The sequence below is a fragment of the Chiloscyllium punctatum genome, chromosome 36 (assembly GCF_047496795.1).
Source record: "Chiloscyllium punctatum isolate Juve2018m chromosome 36, sChiPun1.3, whole genome shotgun sequence".
NCBI lineage: Eukaryota > Metazoa > Chordata > Chondrichthyes > Orectolobiformes > Hemiscylliidae > Chiloscyllium > Chiloscyllium punctatum.
The window spans coordinates 2,618,641-2,642,562 of record NC_092774.1 but is presented as its reverse complement, the minus strand read 5'-3'; the positions used below and the strand labels follow the sequence as shown (position 1 = coordinate 2,642,562).

General features: G+C 42.5%; 1 protein-coding gene across 1 annotated transcript in view; it reads right to left on the bottom strand.

Annotated features, from left to right (window-relative positions):
- Positions 1 to 12,445: 12,445 nt before the first annotated feature.
- The window catches only part of LOC140461073 (uncharacterized), a 42,760-nt gene continuing 31,283 nt past the window's right edge, over positions 12,446 to 23,922 (bottom strand). Inside the window, exons 6-11 of the mRNA XM_072555856.1 lie at positions 23,026 to 23,385; positions 22,624 to 22,941; positions 16,677 to 16,979; positions 16,269 to 16,586; positions 14,220 to 14,540; positions 12,446 to 13,165 (exon numbers count right to left, since the gene is read on the bottom strand). Of these exons, the coding sequence (XP_072411957.1) occupies positions 12,783 to 13,165; positions 14,220 to 14,540; positions 16,269 to 16,586; positions 16,677 to 16,979; positions 22,624 to 22,941; positions 23,026 to 23,385 (2,003 nt within the window). The 3' untranslated portion in view covers positions 12,446 to 12,782. The remainder of the gene's footprint in view (positions 13,166 to 14,219; positions 14,541 to 16,268; positions 16,587 to 16,676; positions 16,980 to 22,623; positions 22,942 to 23,025; positions 23,386 to 23,922) is intronic.

The window sequence follows — 23,922 nt, the reverse complement described above, 5'->3', positions numbered from 1 at the left end:
AATACTGTCCCAGTGCCGTCCGTACGGCTGGAACAGCCTCCTAACAAGGTGTGCTCCCCATTAGTGGGACTCTTTACCCTCCCGGCCACCGTCACTTTTCAAGCTCTGTTGTTCTACCATGGACTGACAGAGTATCATAGTTACTCAGAGTGTCCATGTTCCTCAGCTTGGTAACATGGGCTCCACTGAGATTTGGCTCTTGGTCAGAGTGATCAGCTCCTCTTCCTCACCACATTGGAAATTGCAAATATAAACAGCACCCAACTTTTAACTTAAACTCTAACTGGACTCTGTGTTGCTCACCCCTACAGAGTCCAATGTTACCTGGATTTGCCACTTGTGCTTCACAACTCCGAGTACCTTTGACGCTACAATTCCCACTTCAAATCCCAATCTTCACGTGGGGGAGGCTAGCCCTCTTAACAACTGGTTTAGGACGGGGTTTTTGAGACAGGCACTACCTTGTCCTCTGGCTGTTTCAGCACAAGCAGCAGGTTCTTACAACAGTTAATACAGTTACCACTTATTCTCCACAGACATGCACTTAATTTTGTTTTAACTCAGTACTGTAGCAAGTTAGACATTGCAGTTGGTATACCTTTTAAACTGTGTCCATGGCCCGGTCAGACTCTTCCTGTTTGCAGGTACAAATTGGTTCTTACCCTGGCTCCCTGATCGTGGCCTTTGACCAGGGCACCTGCTTGCAGCGCCCATTATTGTGGGGAAAATCACCAGCCTCAGAGTCAGAGTCAGGGTTCAACGACAGAGTTTATTGTACAAGGAAATACAGGAGCTCTGGGGAGAGAAAGACACCAACAGCACAGTGGTCAGCTGTGAGTCTTCTCTCAACCTGGAGCACATGTCAAGATACTTTTATATATTTTGTAAGATAATAGGTCAGTGATGAGGTCCTTGTCTCTGTAACATAGTTTGTTTATTGTAAACATGGCAGAATCGTTGTCAGTTTCAGTACAGATATTGTCAGTTTCAATGTCTGAGCAGAAGTCCATTGCTGTAGTAATTGACGCTAGTTGCTCTTCCTGAGAAGGACAATTACTGCAGCCCTGGCTATTAGCACTTTGTCTTGAGTCTGTATCAAACTGTTAGCATTTCTGTCAAAGGTGTTGGTGGACCCAGACACTTTGGCGGGCACTATGCGCTACTCATGTGTATTCTGTCCCCCACCCGCCTTAAACTAATCAGATAGGTTGTGAGTGCATTGTGCTGGCATTCTGGTGGCTCCAGGCAGTGTCTGTGTTTGCTCTGCTGCCTCTCGCCATATTGTGGTTTAGCGGCCATCTTGTGTGTCAAGTGGCCAATTTATGGCTCAGAGGCCATCTTGTGTGTCTGTGTGCCTATTGTCACACTGCACCGTGCCACCTCCCACTTCACTTTTTATCCTGTTCCCAATGATAGTCCCATTTCAGAATGTTTGTGTAACATAACCAATTCATCTTCCTATGATCAGGATTATTTATCCAATCAATTACTTTCCTAATCCTCTGAACAATTTTATATGAACCACAGAATTTTGCTTTCATTTGTTCATTTTGTAACAGCATCAATGCTAAACCTTCGCTATCCTTGAAACATTCCAATTGCTGAATGTTTCCTTGGCCATTCTTTCATTTTCACCTGTCAAACATTCAAATGCCTTTGTGCTACCCTACATGCTCTTGGGAGTCTTCCTTGAACCATAGACACATTAACCATTATTGAGGAATCATCTTATTTGTTCAAGAATTTCTCCCCAATTAACTTCAATAGACCTCTAATCTCATGACCAGAAACCAACCCAAACCAATTCAAAACCAGTGGATTGATCTGTGACCCTCTGGGAGCAAATAGCAAGAATCTAATTCTTTATCCTACTCCTGTGGGTATCCATGACAGTATGCCTTGATTGTGCTTTTGAGGGTCTGATGATCCCTCTCTAGAGCTCACTGTGTTTACGGATAATACACAAATGACTTCAATTATTTTATTCCCAAACTGTTCATGATTTGCTGGAAAGGTTTAGACACAGAGTCATAGAGTCGTTGAGATGAACAGCACGGAAACAGACCCTTCGATCCAGCTCGTCCATGTCAACCAGTTATCTGAACGTAACTTAGTCCCATTTGCCAACACTTGGCCCATATCTATCTAAACCTTTCCTATTCATATGCCCATCCAGATGCCTTTCAAATGCTGCATTTGTACCAGCCTCCATCACTTCCTTTGGCAGCTCATTCCATACACGCACATTTATCTGCAGGAAAAAGTTGCCCATCTTGGTCCTTTTTATATCTTTTTCCTCTCACCCGAAACCTATGCCCTTTAGTTCTGGACTCCCCCACTCCAGGGAAAAGACTTTGTCTATTTACCCTATCCATACCCCTCATGAATTTATGAACTTCTATACGGTCACCCCTCAACCTCCAGGGAAAACAGCCCCAGCCTACTCAGCCTCTCCTCATAGCTCAAATCTTCCAAACCCTGGCAACATCCTTGTAAATCTTTTCTGACCCCTTTCAAGTTTCACAACATCCTTCGCATAGGAAGGAGACAAGAATTAACTCAGAACCTTGACTAGACTATGATAGTAATGATCCTACACAATCTATTGACACTTTATTGAAGTTCATCAAAATTGGTACAGGTATCAAAGGCACTGCTGAGATTTTCCGACCGTCTGACATATGAGATATGTTTTACAAAACTGCATTATGTCTTTCTGAAGTCCTGGTCATGTAAAATACCTGATTATTGATACCTGTGCTTTCCATATTCCTCTATGCCATGCCATAAGAACTCCATGTACTATTCACAATATCTCCTCGTGATACCTGGGCAGTGCCATTATTTGATGAAGAACCATCAATTCTTCATCTGCAGGTCTGGTCATCAAACCTCTACTTTTAATACAATAATTCTCTTGAACTTCTTCAGCCTCAGCTACAGCAACAGCAGTGGAATATCTGTTTACATTTCCATAAGCATCTCAATCTTCTTATATATCTCTTTCTTTGCCCTTTTCTGTCATCTCTCGTTTCTTCATTCTGTTCTGATGCTCCAGCCACTGTAACTGAATATGTCCTGATACCAGTGTTTGATTGTGCAAAATCCCCCACCTCCTCTGTATTTCCTTTCAACCTAAGACCTTTTTGAGGACCTGAATTATTCTGCCATTCTTGCCCTGTCAAGTATTACGACCTCCAACGTATCCATCAGGTCAATCAACCTGGGTTTTGAAAGTCCCACAGACACTGCCGGGGCATGTCTGCCACCTGCTGGACATTCTTTGCCATTTCCAGTGCCCTGTCTGAAACACAGGCACAGAAACTGCTGTTTTCCTTCATCTTTCTATCTACCAATATCACACCCAAATCCTCATTGCCCAGTTTTAATTCCAGTCATGGCCAAGAGCCCTCAAACTTTATCACAACTCAGTGTAGTGAAGTACTAGAAACCAACCCCCCCCCCCCCCCCCACCCCCCTCCCATTTTCAGAAATCACTGCTGCAACAGTTGTTAAAGAGAAGATAAACTAGGTTTCTTGATGTTTCAAGTGGTTTACTGCACAGAAATGAGAGTAGGAACTCCTGATTGCTACAGACCTGGTAGTTTTCCTCCTGATCTGAACCAACTTCTCTCTGTCTTGTTCATAGTCCCAGTATGTTCAGCAAACAGACAACCAATCACATTGAGTCACAGTGAGTCATAGAGATGTACAGCATAGAAACAGATACTTTAGTCCAACATGTCTGTGCTGACCAGATATGCTAAATTAATCTTGTCCCATTTGCCAACACTTGGCCCATACCCCTCTAAAACTTTCTATTCATATATCCATTCAGGTGCATTTTAAATGTCATCTTTCTCAATTGATTCACTAACCATGTCGTTTCTGACTTTCCCTCTCTCTTCCTCCTTTTTAAAATGCCGTTGTTTGATCTTTTTTGCCCCAAAGTTCCAAAGCAACACAACAGCTTATAGAATTGTAATTACTGCTCCTGGAATGTGAGGAAATCAGCTCTAACACTGAAAATACCTGAAAAATGAACAGCTTCTGCAGCCACAATTTTTTTTCCCATCCTCCATCTTGGATTACCCAGAATCTGAAATTGGCTGGCAGAGGGCCTTTGTTACTCATCCATAATCCAGTCAGCTTCACTTGGGAACAAGTCCCTGGCTCCAGTTCATCTACACATTGCTGTATAACCCACAGCTGCACAAACATGGTTCACAACTGATAGCAAATTACTTGCTTTCAAAACATGCAGCTTCCTCGTGGATGCCCTTATTAGATCCCAGCTGAAGTATTGTGTGCATCTTTGAGCACAATATTAGCATATACCATATGTTTTACAATGGAAATTCATTTTATGGAATGGTGTTTAATTGTCTTCAGGGTTGAAACCTGGAAGCCTGTAAAGACCATGTCTATTTTAATTTGTGTTTCTTTAATAACCATGGAATGAAATGATCAAGAATTGTTCCAAAAACTAGGAATCACAGAATCAGAGATATGTTACTGTGCAGAACGAGGTCATTCAGTCCTTCATGCCTGTACCAGCTCACAAAATGATTATCATGCTCAAGTGCCAATCTCCTGCTATTTTTCCCATTCCTTCCACATTATATCTTTCCAATAAGTTACTCATTTCTCCCTTCAATGCCTCAATTTTCCCACACATGCAGCAAGTTCATTCTATTCCCCAGCTACTTCCTGAGTGAAAGAAACTTCTCCTCACTTCACTTTTGCCTCGTTTGTAGATCTTTTTAATCTGTGCCCTTTCCCTTTTCTTGTCCCTTTTGCAAACTGGAACTTGTTCTCCCTACCTACTCTGTTTAGCTCATTCACCATTTTTAAATGCTCGACCTGATTTCCTCTAAACTTTCTTCTCTCGAAGGAGAACAGTCTCCTGAATCTATCCCCATAACTGAAGTTCCTCATCCCTGGAACCATTCTTGTAAAGCTGCATTCTCTCCAATGTGCTCACATCTGTCCACACATGTGGCACACAGATCTGCATGTAGATCTCCAGCTGAGCTTTAAGAAGTGTCTTATACACATTGAAGATCACCTCCTTCCTCATGTACACGATATCCCTATTAATAAAGCGAAGGATGATGCCTGCTTTCCTTTCTATTCTCTCCACCTGAGCTGCACTTTCAGTCTTCAGTGCATACATATACGCTGAGGTAATCCTGCTTCTGCACCCCCACAGAACTGTATCCCCAATTTTGTGTTGTCTTTTAATGTTCTTGCTTCACCTTACACTTCTCTGCATTGAAAGTCATCTGCCACCCATCTGCCCATTCCACTGACCTTTCCACGTCCTTTTCAAGTTCTACACTGTCCCCTTCACAGTTTATAATTCTTTCAGGTTTTGTGTTCTCTACAACCTTTGAAATTGCCCCCTGCACACCAAGATCTAGATCATTAATATATGTCAGGGAAAGCAAGTGTTCAAAATCAGACCCCTGGAAGATTCTATTACAAACATCCTCCAGCCTGAAACACATCTATTGACCATGACTCTCAGTTCCCTGTCACTCAGGCAAACATTGTCTCCGTGTTGTTCCTGACAATTTTATTGCATGACCTATAACTTTACTGATAGATCTGTCGTGTGTCACTGTATGAACTATCTTCCGAAAGAAAAATATAGAAATTGTTGGGAAAGCTCAGAAGGTCTGGCAGCATTTGTGGAGAGAAATCAGAGCTAATGTTTCAGGTTGAGTGTCCCTTCCACAGAAGTGATAGTCGCGAGGAAAATGTTGGTTTATATGGCAAGGATAGAGTGGAGGGAGGGGGTAAGGAGTGTGCAATAAGTGGGTAGAGCGCCCAAAGAGAGAGAAGAACTGTAAGCCAGACAAAGGAGTTGATAACGATCTGGCTCGGAGGGTTTGTTCGTGGTTAACAATGGGTGGTGTGTAATAACAGGCTGTGTGATAAGGACATGGGAGAGTTAAAGCTGTAAATTTATTGAACACAATATTGAGTCGAGAAGGCTGCTGGGTCCCCATGTTCTTCTAACTTGCAGTGAGTTTAGCTGGAGCACTGCAGCAAGCCTGAGACAGAAATGTTGGCAATGCTACAGGGTGGTGTGTTGAAGTGGTTGGGTCTTTTTTGCAAGCAAAACGCCAGTATTCTTGAAAGCAGTCAGCTAGTCTATGCTTCACTCCCCCAAGACAGAGGAGACCACATTGTGATCAGTGAATGCAGTAGACTAGATTGTGTGAACTGCTGGTAAAGTGCTGCTTCAGCTGGAAGGTGTGTTTGAGCCTTTGGATACTGAGGAGGGAGGAAGTAAACCGACAGATATTACAGCTTCTGTGGATGCAGCAGAAGATGCCATGAGGCTGTGGAGGTGTGGTGGGAGTTTAAGAAGAGTAAACCAGGGTATCCCAGAGGGAACAGTCCCTGCAGAAAGCTGACGAGGGAGGGGAGGTGTGTATGTGTTTAAAACTCTCTTCTAAAAGTCTACGAACGTTACATCAACAGCATTACCCTTATCAAATCTTTCTGTTCCCTTTCCAAAACCTTTCGCTTCAGCAAGATAGTTAAACAGGATTTTCCCTATGGGAATCCATGTTGACTGTTCTGGTCAACCCATGTTTTTCCATGTTTATTCCATTTTCCCAAATATCTCTATTTTGAGAAATTAGCTCTTTCATTTAACCAACTTGTCCATGCTGCCCAGTTTTCACATTTCAACAAGTCCCATTTACTTGCTTTTGGTCCACATCCCTCCTTGCCTATCCCTTCCATGTCCTTGTCTAAATGTTTCTTAAATGATGAAATTGTATTCACTTGCACCACTATCCCTGACAGCCCATTCCAAACACTCACCACCCTCCCTGTGAAAAAACTGTCCCTCTGGATCCATCTGTATCCCTCCTCTCTCAGCTTAAACCTTAGCTCTCTAGTTTTAGACTCATGTAACCTGGGGAAATGCTGCTAGCTCTCTACCTTATCTGTGCATCTCATGATTTTCTCGACCACTACAAGGTCAGCCATCAGTCTTCTATGCCCCAGGGAAAATGTGTCCCAGACTATCCAACCTGTCCTTTTAACTCAAACCTTCCAGTCCAGGTAGCATCTGTGTAAATCTTATCTTCACTCTTTCGAGTTCAATAATATCCTTTCAATAGTAAGGTGACCAGAACTGCATGCAGTACTCCAAATGTGGCCTCACCAATGTTTGTACAGCTGCAACAAGATGTCCCAACCCCTACACTCAGTGCTCTGACCAATGAAAGCAAGCATACTGAGAGACTTCTTCACCACCCTATCTGCTTGTGACTCCACCATCAAGGAGTTATGAACCTGTACCCCAGATCTCTTTGTGCTATAATACGGCCCATGATATCTATTTCTTGATTATGTTCCTCCTGTCACACATAGATGAGATTTTCCCAGATTTTCTTCTGTTCCATAATGCCTACCAATACTTGGCCTTGAAGTGGGTGCCACAGACATCCAGATCTTGAGTCTAACTATCTGGACCAGACTAACTATCAGGACTCCATACAATCTAGTCGACTGTATTCGCTACTCACAATGTGGTCTACTCTACACTGGGGAAACAAAGCATAGACTGGGTGACTGCTTTGCAATACACCTGAGTCCTGTTGGTGAATAACACCCTGATACTGGATTCTTTTTCCCTGAGTTCATAGCTTTCCTGGTTCTCATTCTACCCTTAATTCTAGTGCCTGCCATGATAGGATTCAAACCCATATCCTCAGATATGGATTCTGGCTTAATACTCCAACGATAATACCACCGGGACAATACCTTCCCTCCTCATCAGCCATCTTCAACCTTCACTCCCTTCAGAACCAACACACAGTGGCAGCAGTGTGTCCCATCTACAAGAACCATTGTGGCAACCCACCAAGGCTCCTTTGACAGTTCCTTGTAAACTCACAACCTCTACCAGCTATAGGTAAAAAGGCAGCAGAAGCCTGGCAGCGTCATCACCTGCAATGCAGTGACCAAAGTGCACACCATCCTGATTTGGAGTCAAAGCACCTTTCCTTTACCGTCACTTTGTCCAAAACCTGGAACCGACTTACGAACAGCCCTGATACTCAAAGAATTGCAGTGATTCAAGACGATAATTCTCCAGAGCAATTAGTTCGGCAAAAAACACCGACCGAGTCAGCATCACACATACCCCATTAACAAATGAATGAAGAATTCACCAAATATCTATTTCTGGGATATAACACTCCTGTGGTTATAAAGCTGTGGTATTTCCATAGCTTTTCTTAATAGGGGTTTCCCGCCAATATCTTGCCCTGGTTGTGTGAGCTTGTTTACTGCATTAGACACAAACCCTCAGTCTGTCACCTACACTGTAGAATATTCACTCCTTCATCAGTTTGTGGATCTCCGATATCTGGTTCTGGGGACTGTGTCCCTCAATAACTGGGGTATTTGCTCATACACGGGGTTTCAGTTCTCCTCCAACATCAAGTCCTTGGATATATTTGCCCAGTGACTGTAGTCATTCAGTCCAGTACTTATTTCATTTCACCTTTCATTTTTATTGATTTCATTTCACATCAAAACTTTTACATCAATGAAAAGACTTTTTAAAAAGCTGCAGGCCGTAATCTGAATAACTTTTATTTCGACAATAATTTTCACAGGACCCAAGGGATCAGTCCTCCACCATCCATCCCATTCTTCCACTCCATCCTGATTCACCTTCCACTCTTCCCCCATTCCTCATTCCATGCTCCCAATCCCCATTCCCTCACCTTATCGTCAACTCTCCTATTTTCTCCCAATTCCCCTTTCAATTCTCCTGAGTCCATTGAAGTTTTATCTCCCTGAATGAGCTGTTGCAGTGCAGTAGCTGAGTATTTTCCATTGAAAGTTGGAAAGCACCATTCTCAGACATGACAATGACATTTCTGGACTATTCACATCTTGAATTCGTCTGAATGTGAGTCTTATCCATCTGTTGGTCATTGCTGAACCTGTAATACAGACAGTAGGGTAAGGTACAATTGTGTGACACAGGCAGTCTGAGCCAAAAATACAGATAGACAGAAAAACACAGGTGGACTTTCCTTACTGTGGGACACAGACCCCAAAAGTGAGATAGTCATTCCTTATTCTGGGAGATTGTCCCTAAAGGGACAGGTGGTCTTTCCTTATTCTGGGAGATGGACAAATTAGCCCACAAAAGGTTAGGTCATAAAATAAGTGCCCATCATGTTGGAGATAGTTGTGCTGGGACCACAACTGTTGACAATATATATTCATGACTTGGAGGGAGAAAGCAAATGTCATGTCGCAAAATTTGCAGGTGACACAAAAATGGGGAGAAAGGCAGGTTGCAAGGGGGTTACAAATAGTTTAAAGAAAAGTATTGATCAGTTAGGTAAATGGGCAAATAGAGTATGATCTGACAAAATGTGAAGTTATTGTTTTGGAAGGGACAACAAAAGATCAAGCAAATGGAGAAAAACTGCAGAAAGCTGCAACAGTGAGGGACTTGGGGATATTTATGCATGAAACACAGAAAGCTAACACAGTCACTCCTGATGAAAGATCCCAACCCGAAACATCATCTCCCCTGCTCCTCCAATGCTGCCTGACCTGCTGTGCCTTTCCAACTCCAAATTTCATTGACTCTGACTTCCAGCATCTGCAGTCCTTACTATCTCCAAACCACCACACAGGGTTCAGCAGGTAATCAGGATGGCAAATGAAATATTGGCCCTTTTTTCCAGGTGGGGGGGGGTTAAATTGTAAGGGTAGGGGCATCTTACTGCAACTGTACATGGTGCTGCTGAGGTCGCATCGGGAGTAGTTTGAATGGTTTTACTCTCCTTATTGAAGTAAAGAGATTATTTCATTGGAGGCCGTTCAGAGAAGGTTCACTTGGATGATTCTCTTCTGAGTAAAGTTTAAACAGTTGGGACTCTACTCGCAGGAGTTTAGAAGATTCAGAGGTGATCTTATTGAAACATGTCGCATTCTTCCGGGGCTTGACAGGGTCAATACTAAGAAGATATTTCCTCTTATGGGACAGTCTAGAAGCAGTGGACACAGTCTCAGATTAAAGTAATGCCAATTCAAGACTGAGATGAAGAGTAAATTCTTCTGTCAGAGGGTTGTATGTCTTTGGAACTCCTTACTGCAGACAGCTATGGGGCCAGAGTCCATGTATGTACTTAAGGCTGAGACCGATAGATTCTTGATCAATTGGGGAATTGAGGATGACGAGGAAAGGGCAGGAAAGTCAACGTGAGGGGTGTTGGATCAACTGTGATCCTGTTGAACGGCAGAGCAGGTTTGAGGGACCAAATCTCTCGAGTTCACTAATGCTCTTTAGGAAAAGAAACTAGTATCCTGACCGGGTCTGGTATTAAAGTGAGTACAGGCCCACAGCATTGTGGTTGATATTTAAGTGCCCTCTGGGCATTTAGGAATAGTCTAGCCAGCGATGATCGGATCCATGAATTTTTTTTAAAATGTCTGTCATTTCAAGAATTTGATGGATAAATTTGAGGCCATCTGCCCTTATCCGAAGAGATGATGGCTACAGATTAAGTTCTTGGTTGTGATCAGGGCCATAGTTATGCAGGACTCTGTTGTTCAGGTACATAACTGCTGACTTATCTTTCAGATGATGGAATATGCTGTGTAACCCAACAGAACAAGCTGTCCTTATTCTCAGAGATGGGTTCTTTAGGTCAGATCATCTGACCTTATTGTGGGAGATAGACTTAAGTGCTTTGATGTCTGAGCTTATTCTGGAACACAAGGCCTATGGGCCTGACCCCCTTCTATGGGGGGGATGATGACCCACAGACCCAGTGATGAGAAAAACTTCAAAGTATGAAAGGATCAACATTCAACTCTGAGTTTGTTTCTAATGTGTGAGCTCGAATCTCAGAGTCAGGTGAGATATTATGGTGATAAACTGAACATAAACCTTACACATATAGGCAGGATATGTTATTGTTCATTTGGTAGTGAAAGTTCCAATTACCTTAACAACAGTAACAAAGGTGCTGTAGAGAAAACTTAGAATAAAGAGAATGGCAAAGGCAGCAACTGTTAGTGCGTTGTCATCTCCCTCCATATCTTCCACTTCTTCCTTCCCTTCTTCTCCTTTCACATCGGGAGGGACTGCTAAAACAGAGAGATATTGTGGCTGTTAAAGTTGACTGTGAACATTTCATTAAGGTCACCAGCATCTCAATAATCTGAGGATAATACAATTAAGGAGGAAACCATGGTAGAGCTACACTCGGAGCAGGAAACTTTTAGAAAAGCTTTCTCTCATTCTCAATCTGTCTGATTTTGTCTCGACCATTGCCCCTATCTTCCTCCCTCTTTCACTGCCTTCCAACTGGCCTTCGCTGATTCTCTCCCTTCTTTGTTTCATTGTCACTCTCATTGTTTCTCTCTCTCTCTCTTCATCACATTCATTGTTTGTCCCAAAGGAATGCAGAAACAAACAACATGAACATTAAATTGTTTCCAAAATCTTAATCTTTCCAACTCTGTCAGTTCTCGGTTTCTCTGGTGCATTATCTAATCTACAGGCTGTAACACTCAAGTTTCTACCTCCTTGGCACTAATAACACTCAATGACCAGCAAACAAACAAGTCTCTTGTGCAGCACTCTGAGATTATCCCCACAGTCAGGATGATATCCTTGAAAACTTCAAATACGTCTTTCTTTTTGATTCGAGAGAATGTTTTATTTGACCTAATATTATACGAGACACAAAACTACCTTGTAATATCAATTGTAGAATAGAACATCTGCTCAATGACACAAAGACTTGTCGGTGGTGATGTGAGGGATGAAATGAGTCTGAAAGCCTACAATTCATGAATCACCGTGATGTGGTTTGGTCGTGAGCACTTTTGCTTGTGGGTCACAGGACCGTGGGTTCAAGTTTCATCACTGATCCTTGTGATCCTCAGCTAAGTTGACACTCCAATGTAAGATTGAGAAAGTGTTGCGAGTGGAGAAGAAGGTACCTCCTGATGAGGTTGATGTCTATGATCTCATGGCCATTTCAAAAGAGTTGGGCGATTCTCTTCAGTGTCTCAGCCAGTCATCATTTATCTCTCAGCCAACAGCAAAAAGCAGATGATCTGGTTATTATCAAGCTTTTATTGTAGAAACTTACTGTCTGCAATTTGAAATGGAGAAATCAAGAGACTAAAGGCAAGTACTGCTATGACATGATGATAATCAAAGTGTGGACTAATCACAGCAATTGTTCACATCAATTCGTCTAAAATCAACCAAGATGTAAGGTAAGGAAATCACAGTGGAGTGGGAGAGCTTTGTCAAGTAAAGATTCAAAAATACCTTTCACTCTGAACATGCTGCATTCACCACAGCTCATGTCCCAAGTTATTGATTTATTTTCTCCCAAACCCATCAACAATGATCACTTTAAACTAACACTGAAACTTTTCATGTCAGGTTTATTGAAATTTGATCAGTACATTGACATACAATTAACATTCTGCGGAGATTCACAGATATTTCATACATAATCAGGGGCAGCACACAAAACATTTCAAAAAAACCTGAGGATCTCAGGTATTTGGAGAAAACAATGTTGGCTGATTTAAAGATTTATTTTTACTCTCAAGTTCTGAGCAATGTTGGAATTTGTTCATGTTTGAAGCACATTGCTACCAGAAGAGAGGTTTCAAAGTGCTCACAACAGTTTTCTGGTTGTGTTAACCATCCATTTACAGGGATTATATAAATGGGTGATTGTATAAATCAGCAGATGTTATGAACAGGAGTTATAGCTATCAGTTAGAACAAGTGAGACATTAACCAGGTTGGGTTTACTGTGAGATTTATTAATGCTTCTGAACACATTTGCTGTAACTGACTCGTGTCCCACCACACAGGAATACGTGGTGCCGCTGTTCCACTCCTCTGCAGAGACCGTCAAGTGACTGCCTGAATTCCAGCCACCTCTGCTGTCCTCAGTCACTGGCTGATGCATGAACCCTGTCTTCAGAAGGGTATCATTGGCCATCCAAACCAGGTCGATCTCTGCGGGAGAGAATCCAGTGACCAGGCAAACCAGGGTCGCAGTGTGAGCAGACTCCATCTCATCCAGTGAAGGGGGCAGGAGAAAGACTTGAGGCTGAGTCTTAACATCAACTGTAAACAGAGAAAATGGAGGTTAGACTTCATATTTCACTCAGTCTGTATTTACCTGACACGTTTGTGTATTAACACAAAACTCAGCAATTTCTGCATCCCCAGGAATTCCTCTGAGATCAGGAACTAAAAGCATTTCTTTTCCTGTTGATTTTTCGGGGAGGTTGTGCAAGGATGGGATCTTCAATCTTGTTCATTGTCTCATCATGAGTGAGGATCACCTTTTCAGAAAGAGTGTCCAAATCATTAATGGAGCTGTGCTGTTCTTCAAATTAATTAAATTCCTTCAAACCATGAGTGATTTAAATGGATTAAACATGGAGAAACTGTTTCCAGTGACAAGCGAGTCAGAACAGACATTTCAGAGGAATGGCAAATGAACTGGTGGGGTATTAATTGAATTTGATTTGTTCTGTTCTTTATGATAACTTGGAATGCACAGTGTGAAAGAGGGTACAAGCAAATTAAAGAGTAACATTCACCAGGGAATTGGACAGAAAATTGAAAAGTTGTGAATGATAAGGTTGCTGAGATGGGGCTGATGATTCATGGGATCATTTGAAGAGCTATTTCAAAGAGCTGGCAGTGACAAGATAGAGCAAATGGCATCTTTTCAAAGTGTACTGTTTCTGAGATAAACCATGGAGAACCACGTCCTGAGGTCAACAGGGAGGTTTCAGACATTATTCTCATGTGGTGCTCTCTGCTCTTTCTCCTTTTCCTCAACGTGGATTCGCTCAGATCCAGCCTACACCTCAGACTGACCAATCTCCCTTACAGTCCAGTGTTGGATTGATGGGATGTTAATGTTGAAAATGCTGCTTATCCCTCTCTGTCTATCCTATTGCCATCAATCCATTCCCTAGGAGCTAGTGTGATTCACACCAAGGCTGCTGTGGTGATTTCAGGTTTCATCTATTCAGTTTCTTGATGGAGCTCGCACACATCGCTGGGCTTGTAACATAGTCTGACAACCAGAGTTAGGCTGCTCAGCATTCTGGAATTAAATCACTTCATTTACTAGGATTAGATGCACAGTTCCATGAACACGTACCTTGGGCTTTCCTGATTGACCTCTTCTCTGGCGTTGGCAAACTTCTGTCCTCCACCAAACACATACACTCTACCCCACTCTCCCATTCTGCAGCAGGGACTGTAAGTCTACTGAAGATGATCTCTTTATGTCCATTCTTCTTGGGACTCTGGGTCTTCACTCCATCTTGTCTCATGATTCCATCGACTTTCCAGGTTACCCTGACTCCCTCTAAATCAGTGTGAAGTACCTCACAAAGAATGGTTGCTGTTCTGTTCCTCCAGATCTCTTCAAATGGAGGCTTGCTTATGGTGACCGAGATTCTGGAATCCAAACATTCATCTGGGAGGAGAACGACAATTATTATCCTAACTCCCCAGTGGGATGTGTGTGCCACTTGTAAAGATGACAATTCATGCTCACCACCAGACATACAACTAATAACTTCCTCAACTCTTTCAGAGGGCAGTTATGAATCAGTGACATTGTTGTGTACATTTTACCTTTCTTGTCCTTTTAAAATCTCTCTCCTCTCATCTTAAATATACACCACACTCTTGAAATCCCCCATTATTGGGAAAAGATAACTATCATTAACTCTGTCTGTTCCCCTCATTATTTTATAAACTTCTATCAGGTCGCCTCTCAACTTCCGACAGTGGAAAAAGTTCCTGCTGATCCAGTCTTCTTTGTAACTCAAATCTTCCAGACCCAGCAATATCCTGGTAAATCTCTTCTGAACCCTCTCCAGCTGAATAATACCCTTCCTCTAACTGGGCAACCAGAACTGGACAGGGATTTCAGAAGTGGTCTCATGAATGTCCCATACAACCTCAACATGGCTTCCCAACTCTGAGACTCAAAGGGCTGAGTAATGAAGGCAAGTATGCTAAATATCTTTTTAACCGACCTGTCTCATGTGATGCAAACATCAAAGAATTATGTACCTGGACTCTTCAGTTCCTCTTTTCTACAACATTACCCAAGGCCCTCCCATTCATTGCATCAGCCCTACCATTATTTGTTGTACCAAAGTGTAATAGCTCGTATTTATCCACATTGAACTCCAGCCATTTTTTCAGCCCATTGACCTATTTGATAAAGATCCCTTTGAAACCTTAGCAAACCTTCTTCACTGTCTGATGTACTACTAATTTTACTAACCATGCTTTCCATATTCTCATCTCGATCTTTTATGTAAATGTCAAACAGAAGAGGACTCAGAACCGGTGCCCTTGGGAACACCGATGGTGACAAGCCTCCTACAGGGCTGAAGGAGTACGAACAGCTAGTATCTGTCTCTAAAGAAAGAACTACAAACCAATTCGGTTTTTCTCAAATTCCCACAGCTTCACGGTTAATTTTTCTAATTCTGACATTTTATTTCCAATCTTTAGTTGAATTCAAATTCTGAAACTGCCTGAAATTTGAACCATATTCTCTGGATTACTAACTGTACTTACTGGATTAGTGGTGCTGGAAGAGCACAGCAGTTCAGGCAGCATCCAATGAGCAGCGAAATCGACGTTTCGGGCTGTACTTGTGTACCTTTGAACATTGTCAGGGATTTCTCCTTTCTCAACAAAGGTTTTATTTTCAAACCCCACTCAAAAGACCTGAGCTCATCATCCCGACAGGTCTCCCCAATACCAGTCCTGAGGGATGTTGTGCTGCCAGACATGCCGTCTTTTACACAAAACATTAATCAGAAGGCCCCTCATCACACAGACCAAAGAGATCTCCTGGCTGCAAGTTCAGACAAGAGAAAGGGAGGTCTCCTCTGTGGCCACTCTCCCCCCATCTCTGGTTATTATTATATTGCTGTTTGTGGGCCCTTATTGTGCAGAAATTAGTTCATATATTTCTTACATTGGAACAATAACTGCACTGCTAAAAACACATTTGATCAACAGTGAAGTATTTTGGAACATATTGACTTTGTGAAAGGCACGACAAACCCAGTATGACTATGACATGTACATTGTTCATGTTGAAGCTGAATGATCCTAATAGAGTTTACAGCAGTGAGGATAAATGATTTCCATGTTGGAATTACGCCCAACACCCTACCTTCGATGTTCTTCAGTGTGGCACTGATGGTGGAGTTGGAGGGGGGATGAAACACTGTACAGACGACAGCTGAGCCTTTCCTCCACTCCTCTGCACTCACAGTCAGGTAATGTCTGACACGAAATGTCTGTGCCTGTTCTAGAGCAGTCAGTCCAGCGCTGGTGTTGGAGGAGATCAGAGTGCTGTCTTTCTCCCAGGAGACGTATACGAGGTCTGGGTAGAACTCAGTGATCACACACTCAAATGTGACTGTGTTTTTATTCTTGCTCTCTTGCGATGGTACAAGCAGCAGTCTGACCTTGGGACTTTTTGGCTCAACTGGAACAGATGGGCAAACGAGAAAGCTATTTCATCATTTCTCACGGGATTAACAAGTTCAGGTATTTAAGTTCTGATCTGATTGCCTACCTTTTACTCCACGTATTTGCTTTGACATTGGTGAGGATGAGGAAGCACTTTGGGCAGAGCAGACAAAATCGACCCCACTCTCCCACTCCTCAACACTGGTTTGGAGTTGACTGATGACCGTGGGTAAGCTTCCTTCTTGTATTAGCCGCTGAGTCTTAATCACTTCATGTCTCTTCTTACCGCTCACTTCCCAGGAGATCTGAACCTGGCTTGGATCAGAACAGACCACTGCACACTCCACAGTAGCAGTCTTATTGATCCAAATCTCCACAATAGAAGGATTTCGGAGAAATATAGACATTTCTGGGAATAAGAAAGGAAAAACCTCAGAAGAATGGCTATTGGTTGTTGTCAGTAACCCTCACAATTTTATTTAAGACAGTTTTGCATTGATCATGATCAATATGAAGTAAGGACAAGACGGAATTTAACTTTGAATCCTTTTTAACCTGTAAAATCTCCATCTGACATTGAATGAAGCTACACTGCAGCTAGAACGTTAAAAATAGAAACTTGGAGCAGGAACATGCCATTTGGTTCATTCAGTCTGATCATGCTGATCCTCTATCTCAATGCCATTTCCCTTCTCTCTTCCCATTCCCATTTATACCCTTAACCTCTATTTTCTTGTTAACCATGTTCAGTGACACGACCTCCCCAGCTTTCTGAGGATTCTGAGAACTCCACAGGTTCACCAGCCTCTGAAGAAAGTTCTTCTCAGTTCAGTCCAAAATGGCCTACCCTGTAGCTGAGACCATGACCCCTTGCTCTCCTACAATTCAGCAGTGGGTGTGAGTAACTTTTCGAACCTACACTCCAAGGTCTCTTTGTTCAGCAACACTCCCTAGGACCTTACCATGAAGTGTATAAGTCCTGCTAAGTTTTGTTTTCCCAAAATGCAGCACCTCACATTTATCTAAATTAAATTCCATCTGCCACTTCTCAGTCCATTAGCCCATCTGGTCAAGATCCTGTTGTAATCTGAGGAAACCTTCTTTGCTGTCCACTACACCTCCAATTTTGGTGTCTTCTGTAAACGTACTAACCGTACCTCTTATGCTCACATCCAAATGACTTATATAAATGAAGAAAGGTTGTGGACCCAGCACCAATCCTTGTGGCACTCCACTCGTCACAGGCCTCCAGTCTGAAAAGCAACCCTGCACCACCTCCCTCTGTTTTCTACCTTTGAGCCAGTTCTGTATCCAAATGGCTAGTTCTTTCTGTATTCCATGAGATCTAACCTTGCTCACCAGTCTCCCATGAGGAACCTTGTTGGACGCCTTCCTGAAGTCCATATAGATCACACATACCGTTCTGCCCTCATCAATCCTCTTTGTTAAATCTTCAAAAAACTCAATCAAGTTTGTGAGGCATGAATTCCCACGCACAAAATCATGTTGACTATCCCTAATCAGTCCTTGCCTATCCAAAAATATGTACATCTTGTCCCCCAGGATTCCATCCAACAACTGGCCCACCAACAAAGTCATGCTCACCATCTATAGTTCCCTGGCTTGTCCTTACCACCTTTCTTAAATAGTAGCACCACGTTAACCAACCTCCAATCTTCCAGCACCTCACCTGTGACTATCGATCATATAACACCTGATCAGGTCCTGGGAATTTATCCATTTTATGCATTTCAAGACATCCAGCACTTCCTCTTCTGTAACATTGACATTTTTCAATATGTCACCATCTATTTCCCTACATTCTATGTCTTCTGTGTCCTTTTCTACAATGAACACTGATGCAAAATACTCGTTTAGTATCTCCCACATCTCCTGCGACTCCACACAAAGGCTGACTTGCTGATCTTTGAGAGGTCCTATTGTCTCCCTCGTTACCCTTTTGTCCTTAATGTATTCATAAAAACCCCTTGGATTCTCCTTAAACCTATTTGCCAAAGCTATCTCATGTCCCCTTTTTGCCCTCCTGATTTCCCTCTTTAGTATACTCCAACTGCCTTTCTATTCATCTGAGGATTCACTCGATCTATCCTGTCTATATCTGACATACGCTTCCTTCTTTTTCTCAACCAAACCCTGAATCCAGCATTCCCTACATCTACCAGCCTTGCCTTTTACCCTAACAGGAATATACTGTTTCTGGACTCTTGTGATCTCATTTCTGAAGGCTTCCCATTTTCCAGCCATCCCTTTACCTTCGAACATCTGTCCCAATCAGCTTTTGAAAGTTCTTGCCTAATACCATCAAAATTAGCTTTCCTCCATTTTAGAACTTCAACTTCTTTACCCTTTTCCATCACGATTTTAAAACTAATAGAATTATGGCCGCTGGCCCCAAAGTGCTTCCCCACTGACACCTCAGTCATCTGCCCTACCTTATTTCCTAAGAGTAGGTCAAGTTTTGCACCTTCTCTTGTTGATACATCTACATACTGAATCAGAAGATTTTCTTGTACACACTTAATAAATTCTTCTCCATCTCAACCCTTAAAAAATGGCAGTTCCAGTCTTTGTTTGGAAAGTTAAAATCCCCTACCATAACCACCCTATTATTCTTACAGATAACTGAGATCTCCTTACAAATTTGTTTCTCAATTTCCCGCTAACTATGAGGGGTTCCATAATACAATCCCAATATGGTGATCATCCCTTTCTTATTTCTCCGTTCAATCCAATTAACTTCCCAGGATGTAGTTGTGGGAATATCCACCCGCGTACAGCTGTAATGCTATCCCTTATCAAAAACACCACTCCCCCTCCTCTCTTGCCTCCCTTTCGGTCCTTCCTATAATGTTTTTATCCTGGAATGTGAAGCTGCCAGTCCTGTCCATCCCTGAGCCATGTTTCTGTAATTGCTATGATATCCCAGTCCCATGTTCCTAACCATGCCCGGAGTTCATCTGCCTTCCCTATTCGGCCTCTTCCATTGAAATAAATGCAGTTTAATTTATCAGTCCTACCTTGTTCTCTGCTTTGTCCCTGCCTGCCCTTACTGTTTGACTCGCTTCTGTTCTCAACTGTACCAATCTCAGATTGATCTGTTTCCTCACTATCTCCCTGGTCGCAACCCCCCACCTTACGAGTTTAAATCCGCCCAAGAAGCTCTAGCAAATCACCCTGCCAGTATATTATCCCCCTTCCAATTCAGGTTGAATCCGTCCTTCTTGTACAGGTCACTTCTACCCCAGAAGAGATTCCAATGTCCCAAAAATGTGACTCCTTCTCCCATGCACCAGCTCTTCAGCCAAGCATTCATCTGCTCTATCCTCCTATTCCTATCCTCACTAGCTCATAGCACAGAAGTAATCCAGATATTACTACTCTTGAGGACCTCCTTTTTACATTCCTGCCTAACTCTCTATATTCTCTCTTCAGAATTTCATCCATTTCCCTTCCTATGTCGTTGGTTCCAATGTGTACAATGACCTCCTACTGGGCCCTCTCCCCCTTAAGAACATTCTGTATCCTCCCTGAGACATCCTTGATCCTGGCACCAGGGAGGCAACACACCATTCTGATGTTTTGCTCCTGGCCACAGAAACATCTGTCCGAGCCTCAGACTAGAGAATCTCCGTACACAATTGATCGCTTGGAACCCGATGTACCCCTCATTGCATTAGAGCCAGTCTCAATACCAGAAACTTGCTGTTTGTGCTACAATCCCCTGAAAATCCATCACCCCTTACATTTTCCAAAACAGCATACTTATTTGAAATGGAGATAGCCACAAAAGACCCATGCATTACCTGCTTATCTCTCTTACCTTTCCTGGAGTTAACCCATCTATGTGACTGTATTTGCAACTTTTCTCCCTTCCTATAATGGCTATCCATCACACCCTCTTGATCTTATTAATTCCTCATTGCCTCTAACTGTCTCTCCAACCGATCCATTCGATCTGATACGATTTGCAACCAACAGCATTTATTGCAGATATAATCCTCAGTAACAGGTAAACTCTCCGTAAACTCCCACATCCGACAAGAAAAGCACATCACTCTACTAAAGGCCATTTTTGCTTTTTTCTATCTACAGATCCAGAAAATAACTTTGTCTTATTCCTCTACAAAACACTGCTCCAGGCTAACTTAATACTTATGGCTTCTATGTTTAAGTTTAATCAAGAGACATATCTCAATAAAACATATAATCAAGAAAGAACCCACTCTTACTCATAACTGAAGACTTACTGTAAGACCACGCTTAAATCTATTTACTTACCTGTTTCTGTGCTGTCACCTCTCCCAAACAGGTTCCTCCAAGATCAGTTGTACATCTCACCGTTTGTTAATTCAAACAGCAAAGACAGTAACTGCGCAGTTTCACTGCTGTCTCACTGAGTGGTGAGGGTTTTTCTCTCTCTCTCTCTCTGTCTCTCTCCTGCACTGCCTGACCATGTGCTGCCTTTGTCTGTTCCTCTCCCTTTGAAAACTGCTGTTGTTTTGACTTTTCTTCTCTCCAAAGTTCCAAAACAATCCAACAGCATATCAAACAGCCACTGCTGCTCCTGGAATTCGAGGAAATCACCTCGAACACCTAAAACACCTCAAAAAAGGAGCAGCCTGTTACAGCCAGAAATTTTTCCCATCCTCCATCTTGGATGCTGAATCAATGTGAATGTCTCTTTTCCAGGTACTGGGATTACTTCAATTTTAAATGTGGTATCCTTGTTCAAATGTCTCTGTCGTCTCACGTCCTTCTATCTCTGTAACCTTTGCCAGACCTAAAACTCTCTCTTTTTCCAAGTCAGTGATGTAAATTGTAAATAGCTACAGCCAACTGGTATTTCTCTTATCCCTGCACCTTGCTTCCTGTCCATTCAACAATGCCTTTTGTATACAGAACACACTGCTGACACTGTGTCTTGGTCCAACATTTTTATCCTCTCTTTTTGAAATGAAGCATTTTGCTAAACTTCATTCTATTCAACGCGCTATTTAAATGCAAACTCAAGCTTTCACGCCTTGAGCAGAATAGTCAGACTAGAGGACTTGCCCTGGATGTGGGTCAGGGGTCAATTCAGAACTAAAATGGGGAACCAATATTTTGATGAGTGGTCAACTTCTGGAGCAGGTTCTCATGGGAAATTACAAAAGCAGATCATGGCAACAATGTAAGTAGATGCTGAAAGATTTCTTGCACAAGTCAACATTTTGGAGGCAGTAGGAAAGGAACAAGTAGCAGCTGACTTGAACTTTGGACACTATCATGTGCTGCTACAGTTTCATACCATGACCCATTTCCTGCAGTCACAGAGAGTCTAGTCACGTAAGAGTTAAAGTAAACTTCCCAGTCTATTTTACTGATGTCAACTTTTTCATTTCCAAACTTAATATGAATTCAGATTGTCAAAATGTCTTGGAGAGCATTCATATCAGTTCTCTGGATTATTAGCTGAACATTTCAGCTTTAACTCCTTGGTCGGACGTTCTCATCCAGATTACTAGGTTATATGTGTCCAAAGACCACTCTCAATCTGTACAACACATCGGTATCAATACTAAGGCAATGCTGCACTGCTGGATGTGGCAATGCTATGTCTGCCCAATCAAGTGGAACAAGAAGATCCCACAACCACTAACTTGAAGACAAGAACTGGGAGATCTCATCCATATCTTAGATAATACAACACTCTTCAAACAAAAGCAATAAAGCTTTCTTTCCTGATTGTCTGAACATTGCTGGGTGCAAAGTAATTGACTGTACCATGCATTAGAAGAGTCATTATACTTCCAAAGTACTAGGATTGGCTGGATTGTCAAGTGCTTTGGAGTTCTGAACTTGTGGAAGGAGTTACACAAAGGGCAATTGTGTTTTTCTTTCTTCAGTTGCCCTGATCTTAAGATTAGTTTCCCATTCACATAACTACAATAATGTACATCATTACTGTTAGCATTAAACATGACTGGCCCAATTACAGGTTATAGTAATGAAGAGACAAGTGTGTCAATGTTGGAGTCAGGTCCAGCACCTACCTTGAACATTCTTCACCTCCTTCCTGCTGTTAAAGTTGGAGGGTGGATGACTCACTGCACAGGTGAAGACTGAGCCTTTCCACCACTCCTCTGTGCTCACACTCAGGTAGTGCCTGACACTGAATGTCTCTGTCTGCTCCAGAGCAGTGGGGCCAGCACGGGTGTTGGAGGAGATCAGGCTGCCATCCTTCTCCCAGGAGACCTGTATGCTGTCTGGGTAAAATCCAGTGATCACACACTCGAGTGTAACTCTGCTGTGATTCTTGATCTCTTGGGCTGAAGGAGGCAGCAGTCTGACTTTGGGACTTTTTGGTGGAGCTGGAACCAACAGACAAAAGAAGGTATTAAACTCTTTCCTTTGAGGTTAACCAGGTCATGTAATTTTTTTAGTTTCTTACTGACCTTTTAAGCTCCTTGTTCGTTTTGACACAGTGGAGGAGGAGGGAGCACTTTGGGCAGAGCAGACAAAATCGACCCCACTCTCCCACTCCTCAACACTGGTTTGGAGTTGACTGATGACCGTGGGTAAGCTTCCTTCTTGTATTAGCCGCTGAGTCTTAATCACTTCATGTCTCTTCTTACCGCTCACTTCCCAGGAGATCTGAACCTGGCTTGGATCAGAACAGACCACTGCACACTCCACAGTAGCAGTCTTATTGATCCAAATCTCCACAATAGAAGGATTTTGGATAAATATAGACATTTCTGGGAATAAGAAAGGAAAAACCTCAGAAGAATGGCTATTGGTTGTTGTCAGTAACCCTCACAATTTTACTTAAGACAGTTTTGCATTGATCATGATCAATATGAAGTAAGGACAAGACGGAATTTAATTTTGAATCCTTTTTAACCTGTAAAATCTCCAGCTGATATTGAATGAATCTGAACTGAAGCTGAAATATAAGAAATAGAAACTTGGAGCAGAATCAGGCCATTTTGGTCATTCAGTCTGATCATGCTGATCCTCTATCTCAATGTCATTCCCCTTCTCTTCTAATACCCATTTACACCTTTAGCCCCCAGAAATCGATCTATTTCCTTGTTAACTGTATTCAGTGAAAATGACCTCTCCAATCTTTGGGGCAGAGAATTCCACAGGTCTCCCTCCCTCTGAGGAAAGTTCTTCTGATCTCAGTCCAAAATGGCCGAGCCTGTATCCTGAGACCATGACCCTTTGGTCTCCTTCAGAACAGTTCATCCCAGACTGGAAACATTAATTCTGTTTCTTTCTCTGCGGTTGCTGCCTGAACTACAGAGTTGCTCCAGAATTCTCTGTCCAGCTTGTCTGAATTGTATATG